This window comes from Rattus norvegicus, chromosome 15 (assembly GCF_036323735.1).
Source record: "Rattus norvegicus strain BN/NHsdMcwi chromosome 15, GRCr8, whole genome shotgun sequence".
Lineage (NCBI taxonomy): Eukaryota > Metazoa > Chordata > Mammalia > Rodentia > Muridae > Rattus > Rattus norvegicus.
Window position 1 is genome coordinate 105,872,877 of NC_086033.1, and position 10,000 is coordinate 105,882,876.

Genomic DNA, 10,000 nt, shown 5'->3' on the forward strand with positions numbered 1-10,000 from the left:
AGGGCGTGCTCAGCGAGGCGGCTGGCCACCCACTCTGCAGTGTCAGTGGGCTGGACCAGGAGTCCCCTAAAATGGAACCCCCCACACACACAAACTCAGGTTCTGAAGAAAAAGGGAGTGAGTCCCCTCTGAGCCTAGAGGCCCTCCCAAAAGAAGATGCCTCATTGTGGATGGGACTGAACAAGGACCAAGGTCAGCTCCAAATGCAATCGTGGGCACAGGGCACGTGGTCCAGAGGGACTTTAGGGTGTACCTGTGAATTCATGTACTGTCACCTCTTCAGCCTCTCTCCAGTGGAGCGCTGCCTTAATTCCCTCACTGCTAAGACACTGCTCTCAGAGACTCTTGTTTTTCTGTCAGTCCCAAAGGCATTAAACAGGGCTCCCACCTCTGGCTTCATATATACTAGCCATCCACATTTTGTGTGTGTGTGTGTGTGTGTGTGTGTGTGTGTGTGTGTGAGAGAGAGAGAGAGAGAGAGAGAGAGAGAGAGAGAGAGAGAGAGAGAGAGAGAGAGAGTAGGAGGAGGGGGAGAAGGAGGGGGAGAGGGAGGAAGAAAGGGAGGGAGAGAGAGCATGCACTCATGCACAACACACATTACCCCACGTGGAACACCTTTCAGGAGACAGTTTTCTCCTTCCACCGTGGATTCCAGGGATGGAACTTAGATCATCAGGCTTGTCCATGGCCAGCGCCTGCATTCTCACAGCTGTCCCATCTGTCCCTTTGGGCTCTTCTCTGGGGGCTGTCTGCTGCTACAAAAATCCTTAGTTTTCAGAGGCGCTTGCCCCAGTCAAGGCCTCCCTTGCCCCTCCTGCCTATGGGCAGTAGGTTCTGTGTTACTGACCAAATTGTTACCTCACTCCCAGTCCTAGGAGTCTCTTATTACTCATCACATACTGATGGGAATATTAAATTGGCGTAGCCACATTGAGAGCATACAAGGGACTATGGGACCTAGGCGTCCCACTTTCTTTTCAGGACAAAGTCAAGAGAGGTGTAAATGTATGGGAATCGTATACAAAGGTGGGTTCATAAATGCTAGAGCATGTTCCACAACAGCCCCAAAGTAGAAAGCAGCCTAGGTGTCCATTAGCTGATGAAGTATAATGTACTGTATCCATAGGATAGGATATTGTCTGACAGTAGAGGAGAAGGGGCTGATAGATAGCAGGACGTGCATGAACCCTGACACCTAACCACGAACGGCGAAAACAATTTATGGAAGGTTCTATGCTATGTCTCTGAGTTTCAAAACAAAGCAAATGCGCAGAAGTACACATGGGCGGATTATATGTTGTGTAAGTTTCATCTCATTAAACCATTACGAAGGAGCTGGAACCATGGCTCAGTGGTGAAGAACAATTGTTGCTTTTGCAAAGGACCTGAATTTGGTTCCCAGCACCCACATCTGGCCCATGACCACCCATACTCCAATGCTGCCTTCTGCCCTCTGAGAGGACCAGACTTGCATGTGCTACACGTGAAAAAACAAAAACAAAAACAAAAAAAACAAAACGCCACCACCGCCAAGACAAACACACCCACCCAAAACTCAAATAGTTGTCTACAAACAACAAAGTGAAAGTTGTTATTTTTAAACTTCTTTTATTGTGAAAACACCCATTATATATACCATATATATCTACATATATATATCTATATATATATATCTACATATATATATGTCAAAGAGAATTGTTTTATTTAAATACATAGTCATTGACCAGCTCTCCAAAATATGAACATATGAGAAATCTTTTCAGGATTTTTTTCCCTCTCAATCTTATAAGCAGAATTCTGAACATCAGGAAATTTGGAAGATTGTAAAATGAACGCCATTATTTCCTGCTGTTTTTTCCCACTGACATGTTGATTCTGCCTTCCCTCATCTGTCCTCTTGTTCACCATCCACTCATTCTCTAAAATTCAATGTAAGTTACAGATAGCCCCACTCTTCCCTCGGTCCTACTGTGTGCTTGTTATTGAGATGGATATTAGGTATTTATTTATTTATTTATTTATTTATTTATTTATTTATAGTTCAGAGAAATGCACAGATGCCAAGCCTTCACTCCTTGATAGGAGACAAACGTAGCACTCATGTGTCTCAGAGCTATTTTCCCTTCAGAAATATTTAAAACTTCTTTTACACTTATTTGTGATGGAGTGCGTGCTGGCTTGTGTGGAGGTCAAAGGACAACTTGACAGTTCTCTTTTCTACTGTGAGGTTTGGGATCAGACACAGGTCCTCAAGCTTGGCCCCCAAGGACCTTTCCCCTCAGAGCCTCTTGGTGGGTGTCTTAGAAATGTTTGTAATTGCTCAGAGCCTGTAAAGAAGATCGCTGTCATAGAGTTTGGATGTCATTGTTGTCTTTTATATGTTGTGTTTGCTGCCTGTCAATATCTGTCACGAGAAATTCCAAGCATGTACTATAAGCTTCCTGAGCCTCCTCACTCCTTGGAACGAAATGAAAGATGGTTTGTAATTTTTTACTATAAGCCCTTGTTTTAATATATCATTCATGATAAACACATTAAAAGAAAGAAAAGAAAAGAAAACTCTCCTGTATCTAAATCTGTGGTTTCAGAGTAAATAGGAATGACATGGAGAATCTTGCAGGATGAATCAAGGCCTGAGACTTTAAACCAGTTAATTAACTGACAGTGTCGTTGAAGCAGGTCCCTCTTCCTTCTATCCTTCCTTTTTCTTTCAGGAAACAAACCAAGACTTCTTTACCCACAACAACAAAAAACAGTGAACTAGAGATTCATATGATCAAAGTACACCCTGTGTGTATTTGGAAAGGTCAGAACAAAACTCATTATTTTGTAGTTAATGACCTTTTAAAAGTCAGCACCGTCTCTTGCCTAATGAAACACACTGCCAGTTTGCAAGAATCAGGGAACATGTTTTGCAACTCAGTTACTACTTCCCTTTTAGTGGCCCCGTAATGGTAAATGCTGTGCACTGACGACAAAGTGCAATGTGCTCTCCTTGTGATGACCTCTTTTGTGTCTTTAAATATCTAAAAGGCAGATGAGAAACGAGGTCTTTAAATGGAGCAGTTCACTCCAAGGCGTTTTTTTGTTTTTGTTTTTGTTTGTTTTGTTTTGTCTTGTTTTGACTTAACCTAACTTGGACGATTATAGCTTAAAGATGCTGATATCAGGACCTTAATGTGTAAAATCTGGAAAAGACCTTACCTGTGACATCACTTGAACAACGAGATGGGTTAGGATGGGCCGGTCTAGAAAGGAAGAGTTCAGTCGTGGTTTGGAACGTGAAGCATGGTATTTGTCTTTATGGAATGAAAATATTGATTTTATATATGTTTTTAATTACAAAGGCTGCCCATCTCCCCTGAGTCTAGGAGGTCTTTCCTGTTTCTTAATTACCAGATCTCAGCCTCTGATGGAGGTGTGCTTTCCCCCGTCCCAGTAAAGTGTGTACTTTAACGATCACTGTTTGGGAAGGGGAGAGGTGGGGGTACAGGTGTTGGGGAGGCGGTGTTAATTCAGATGTTGGGGAACTGTGATGATGCTGTTACTTAAGGCACTTATTTGAGTGTGTTTATACTTTGTGGTTCTATAAATAAGCCAGAGGGGGGCTCCTGGTTGTCTCTATGCTTCTTGAATCCTGTGCCCTGTCTGTCTCATCCTATCCGACAGTAGAATTGATGCCCCTCTAATCCCTGGAAGTTTGGGGCTAATGAACTGACTGCTGAGCGGCCGCCACGGACCTTGGTCCCAAACTATACTTCACACTCGATTTATTCTCCAGATGGCGAGACTGTGCCGCCCCGCCGCGAGGGACCACCCCTTCCACTGGAGTGTAAAAGTGGACGGATGTTGTTTTCTTCGCAGATCTCATCGTTCTGAGCTAGAAACTCGCGAGGATGATTAGTTATTAGCTTTAATGGGTGCCAATTGAACCAACCGCACGCAGATTTTCTCCCTTAATTTCGGAGGCCGCAGGTCTTGGGGATGGTTGATTTATCTGCTTTCCTACGTCACCGGAGCGTGTCTCCTCCCCAGGTAACCGGAATCCAGGCTCTGAAATCATAGCACGCCTTGGTTCCTGGCCCAGACATGGTCACATAATACTGCGGCTTATGGATAAGGACAGTTTTATTAGCCTCTGGTCCACTGCACCAAGCAGCCTGTGGCACGGCATATCGATCGGTTGTAGGAACTTTGGGAAGCCTTGGAAGATTCTGATCCATTCCAACCTTGTTTGAAATCCATGTGGAATCTGAAATCAGGCAGGACACAGAGCACTTGGTGCTAGTGAGTGAACTCTTCCAAGACATAACAAAACTTTTCATAAAAGGCCTTGATAATTAGCATTCAGCTATCCAGCTTGTCAGATCTGAAAGGGCTGAGTTGATCTCACTGAGAGGACCCTTCAACAAGGCTTGTTTTGTTAGCGATCCCATCTTCCCTCAGCCTAACGAGACCGACCTTCCTCCAGAACATTCTCTCTTTCTCTACAAAGCTCATCCCCTTTTAATTTCTGCAAGTTACTCTAAAGAGCCCACAGAGAGAGTCTGCCAGGTACCTGCAGATCTCTTCTTGACCCACCTAAAGACAGAGACCAGAGTAGGAGTATTGCCAGAGAAGAAGAGGAAGTATGAGGAAAGGGTTGAGGGATGTGGGCGGGATGGTAGGGAGAAGTCAAGCAAACACAGAACGTCTTTCTCCTCACAACTGGGTGTACCAAACTAACAGAATACACAGCCCTAATTGTTCTTAGAAGCTGCCTTTCTTTCAACCCAACAGATGGCATGGGTGTGTTTACTAGCACAGTGACATATTTCACCATTAAAAAAAAAAAATCCACACACTTGTTGGCTGGTGTAAATTTAGTAAGGCTGTCGGATATTTTGGGATACATACCAGAGGGATCCGTTCTTCATTGATGTAAATTGTAGCAAGCAACAGCCTGTTAACATGAGTTTTGGGTGTCAATATACCTTAGACACAGTCCTCCATTTTTGGAAAGGTTTAGGGTGATGCCAAGAGAGAGCTCCCTGTTTATTCTGAGCCAAACAAACAAACAAACAAACAAACAAAAAACAAAACAAAAATCAAAATAAAACAAAACAAAAATAAACAAAGACAAAAAGCCAGGGAAAGGAAGAATAAAATGCTGACTACTGACTGCTTGTTATTATAACTGGTTAGTGACTAATCAGATTATGTGTAGAAATTGGAATTAGGTGCTTCATTTGCAGCCAGTTTCAAAGGATTGAGTTTTACTCAGTGAACAGGAATGTGTGGGAACCATGGCAATCTGACCTCAGATGGAAATCACAAGCAGGTTTATACCATGAGCTCTGTACAAACAGTTCCCTTCAAATCCAAAAGAAATAACCAGACAGCTTAGGGCTCAGATTCTGTTTGACGCCTGAGACAAAATTTAAGAAGTTGCCAAGAATTCTGCACGCATCAAGCACATGTGTTTGGTGGACATTCTGTTTGTCTTTCCTTCAACAAGGGTCTTGCAACGTAGACCAGGCTGGCCTGAAACTGGACATCCTCCTCCCTCAGTCTCCTGAGTGTGTCATATTCAGCCCAACCTTAGGACTATTTGACTTGTTCCCATTCGGTGTGTCAATTCTGCAAGTCTGCAAGGCTGTCAGATGAGAACCCACAAGTTGAAATGTTTACAAACCCAAACTGGCCAGAGTTCGTAGCTGTCCAGGCTGTGCAACACACGACCTGGCTTTTAGGTTCTCCGAGGCCGTGGGTCTGAAAACAGGTACTAGTAAAAACAGAGGAATTCCTCCTGCTACTGTAGATGGCCTTCGAACCCTGCTTACTCCTGCGATTGGTTATCAGTGTGTTTCCCTTTGCTTCTGCAGCAACAGTACAGAGCAGGGTACCTAAGTGGACTCTGCACTGTGGAATAACCAAGTTGAGTAATGGTAGGTGTTGGCGAGATGACTTATATACTTCGTTTGCAGAGGGCTTGTGTTTGGTTCCCCATATCTCATCAGACTAGGCTCACGACCATCTGTGACTCCAGCTTCAGGGGAGTCTGATGCCTCTGACCCCTTTTGGCATACACACACACACACACATACGCACTATGAAATCAGATTCTAAGAATTTAAAAGCAGAAAGAATGGTGTAGTGGGGACTCAAGCCACTGTTAAGTTCGTGAGCTTTCTTTTGCTTTGGCCTAATGTGGGCATAATTATTCACAGCCAACACACTACAAATCAAGTCTGCAGAGAGACATCTAAAAGTCCTTCTGGGTGTCATTCCCATGTGACCTAATAACTCTAAGCTATCCTTTCATCACACTGTGTATGTAGCTCAGACCCCAACTAGAAGCCTTCCTGGTTTCTATTTGGAGGTAGACTTACTTATGTCTGGTTTAAATCAACTGTCTTGGGTTGTCTCTTTGACTGGATGTAGATTCGTGTTGGTTTAAATAATTTGGGTTTTTTGTTTGTTTGTTTGTTTGTTTTAGATAGGCTCTTACCATGTAACTCTGCTAGTATGGAATTCACTATGTTGACCAGGTTTGCCTAAGCCTCTGTGTTCTACGTGTCCGTGCCTCTTGAGTGCTAGGGCTCCACCACTTGCAGCAAATGACTGGTGCTTATCTGTGCTTTGGGAGCGGTTTTCCTAGATACATGCTTCTATTCTAGTGGCTGTATTTTGTTAGAAAAATCTATAAAGATTTATATATACACATGTACATACACACATGATGCACACACACATATATACGTACACATATATATGACTAGTGCGAATGGAAGCCAGCAGAATGTATCACCCCGCCCCCCAGAACTGGAATTACAGATAGTAGTAAGGCACCATGTGGATTCAAGGACCTAAATGTGGGTCCTCTGCAAGAGTAGTGAGCGCTCTTAACCACAGAGCCATACTTCTATCTCCAAGACTATTTTTTTTAAATACATTCATCAGTAGTGAGATGCTTTAAAGTTTTATTGGTGTAATAAAAATTCCTCCCAAATTAAACTACCTTTGATAAGCGTTCATTCTGGCAGTGAGAATTTGTTGAGGGCTATTGGCAAGATGGAAGACTTTATTTTTTTGAAACTGGAATTGACAGGAAATAATGGCCCCAAGAGCTTCCTTTCTCTCAACACCAACCCCCACTCCTTAGTGTGCTCCTCCTCACCCACCCATCCACAGTCTTTACCTCAGACTCAAAGCTAATACATAACATATCTGGGCTCATACATTTTTTTCTTTGGGATAATTCAAATGTGGCTTTGCATAACGGCAGCAAAGACTGTCAAATCAAAGGAAACAGTCTATTTGTCAAGCACTCTGTGGAGGGGACTTCTTGGTGATGTTACTGTTTCCACCCGAATTAGTGGGAGTCTCTCACATGATACTGAGTGTCAGGCTCCTGGGGGCACCTTCTTAATTGAATGTCAAGACACAACTTGGTCACAAAACAAATAAAATAAAAAAGATGATTTTTTTTTTAAAGTGTGAAGCCTGGGGAGCAGAAAAAGCAAACGCTGAACTTTCCCCTAATGTGAATATGCTGACAGGTGACATTGTCACAGTCCCAGTGGCATCCAGTTTCTAAGGCTTCTTATTAAATAAAGCAATGTGGGTAAAAGACCCTGGAACCATGTTTAGTCCACAGTTAATGCCCAATCGGTTAATTAGTTATTTTACCTCTTCAGTTGGAAAGTACACTAATGAGCGAATTACTCCACCATTCACAAGTATGCCAATATGCACGATGGAACATCCCTGTTGTGTTCCAGCCATCTTAAACAGTGTGTAGAAATCATTCATTTTCAGTATCTGTTTGTGGGCAGAAAATGGGTTACTCTAGTCACAGTGTCCATGAGTGTCCATCAGAACTCTATAAACTGTTGGTTGGGTTTCCTTTGATGGTAAGAATACATTTAGGAGATTCATGTTCTCAATATTCACAGAACGAAGCTCGATTGAGAATAGCAAAAACTCTTGAAGACTTTGACCTGGGCACAACGGAAAAGTGTGTGAGAATCAACTCAGTGTCTAGTGGTCTGGCTGAAGCCGACCTGGAGACATTTCTACAGGCCAGAGTTCTTCCTTCTAGTCTGATGCTACCAAAGGTAGAAGGTCCTGAAGAAATCCAGTGGGTAAGTAATAGTGCTCTGTGCAACGCAGGCCAGCTCAGGAGTCACCCAGAGAGTGTGGACAACATCAGTTTAGAAAAACACACACAGGGTTGCAGAGAGAGCTCCCTCCGCAGTTGTCAGGTCCTGGATTCAGTCGGTACCATGAGTAAAAAGAGAGACAGGGAAGAGAAGAAAATGTGGCTGGTTGTAGCTCGATTTGTAGTTTGCCTAGTGTGCACAGGGCCCTGGTTTGACTTCCTAGCGTCAAATAAACTGGATGTGGGAGCAAAAGCATATAGTGCCAGCGTTCAGGAGATAGAGGCGGGAAGATCAGAAGTTCAAGATCATCCTCAATTACATAGCGAGTTTGAGGTCAGTCTGAGCTCCTTGAGACTCTGACTCAAAAAGAAAGGAGAGAAGAAGGGAATATGAAACGTGAGTGGGAAAATCGCCCATTTCCTCCCCGTAGAATCCAGGTGTCACCAACATGTTTTCCGGAACAGCTCTCGTGTGGAAACATTGCTTTTGCTTTCTGGTTGGGTTTGTGGTTCGGTCAGAACAGTCTCCTTAGTAGCCCTCACAAATCAGTCCCTGGACACTAACTTTCTGAGCCTCCGCCTTGCCACTGGGATGCCAGGGCTTCTAGTTGTAAGAGCCATGACATAGACGGTTCTGGCTGAAGCCATCATAAGCAGTGAGGGACTCTAGCTGCATGTGAAGCCGAGAGTCCAGGGAAGGGAGGAAAAGGTCACTCCTCAGGGCAGCTGGAGGAAGAAACAGGAAGCTTTTAACTCGTGGTTTTAATTAGCTCAGATATTATTTCCTGCACAGCTCTCTGGTGCGCCCTTTTTTTAAATTACTGTCAGGTGTGTTTGCATTTCATGACAGACTTTCCAGCCAATAAAAGCCTGAAATGTAAAGTGGATGGCATGTCAAATTACTTGAGAAAACTTTGAAATGGGCCCAATTATTCTATGATTGTTTTAATTGTGAGATGGGGAGGGGCGGAATAGCGACTTACTATTATTATTATTCTGCAAGTCCCTTGAATGAAATGCCATTTCATTATGACACTTGGGGCAGAACCTCTGGGAGTGACTGGACTGAATGGATTATGAAGAGGGCGGAGGGGTGGGGAAAGGTGATTCAAAGCAACATTTCATATTATCTTAAAGGCTGCGGATCTAGCCAAAGCAGTAGGCTAAGTAGTTGCCATACCTGGTAAACTGCTAACTTAAAAAAGAAAGATGATTAATCTACTTCTATTTCATGTGCATTGGTGTTCTGCCTGCATGTGTGTCCGTATGAGGGTGTGGGACCCCCCTGAACTTATAGACAGTTGTGAGCGGCCATGTGGGTGCTGGGAATCGAACCTAGGTCCTCTTGAAGAGCAGCAACTACTCCTAACCGCTAAGCCATCTCTCCAGCCCCCAGCTGTTCACTTTTTAAGTCCACCTGGATATGCTGGATCTTTTCTGTGCAATATATGGTTCACCCGACGTCTATGGCCACTCAGCACCTTTGGAAATGTGTGGCCCATGCAAGTTGAGTTGTGCTTGGAATGAGAAAGATGTACACATTCATTTAGAGACTTGATATTCTTCCCAAGGGAAGAAAGAAAAATGGAGAGTATCCCAAAATTTTTAATATTGACTCCACATGGCAGTAATAATATTTGTACTCTGTTATTTGAACATAAGATATGAGAGGCCTCTCTGTCTATTCCACTCCACTCTTCGAATGTAGCTACTAGAAGGTTGAGAATGATCGTACCTGTAAATAGTGAGGTGTTTGCGTTGACAGCTCTGCATTGGGATCCTCTTAAACACCTGTCATCAAGGGCTTGCGTTTACTTATTGAACTGGAGCTCTCACCAAGGTTAGCCATAGATG

At 43.5% G+C, this 10,000-nt stretch overlaps 1 protein-coding gene and 1 long non-coding RNA gene across 8 annotated transcripts in view; one reads left to right on the top strand and one right to left on the bottom strand.

Annotated features, from left to right (window-relative positions):
* Positions 1-10,000, top strand: part of Clybl (citramalyl-CoA lyase) — a 222,065-nt gene that overhangs the window by 182,594 nt on the left and 29,471 nt on the right. The window contains exon 3 of one of the 2 annotated variants that reach the window (NM_001100685.1): positions 7,941-8,129. The exons of the other annotated variant lie outside the window; for it this stretch is intronic. Within the exon in view, the coding sequence (NP_001094155.1) occupies positions 7,941-8,129 (189 nt within the window). The remainder of the gene's footprint in view (positions 1-7,940; positions 8,130-10,000) is intronic. 2 annotated transcript variants of the gene reach the window in all.
* LOC120097095 (uncharacterized) overlaps positions 1-10,000 on the bottom strand; it is an 87,708-nt gene that overhangs the window by 1,405 nt on the left and 76,303 nt on the right. For all 6 annotated transcript variants that reach the window (XR_010058239.1, XR_005494327.2, XR_010058241.1 and 3 more), the window contains one exon: positions 1-4,255. This exon is cut by the window's left edge and continues 1,405 nt beyond it. This is a non-coding gene — a long non-coding RNA (uncharacterized LOC120097095). The remainder of the gene's footprint in view (positions 4,256-10,000) is intronic.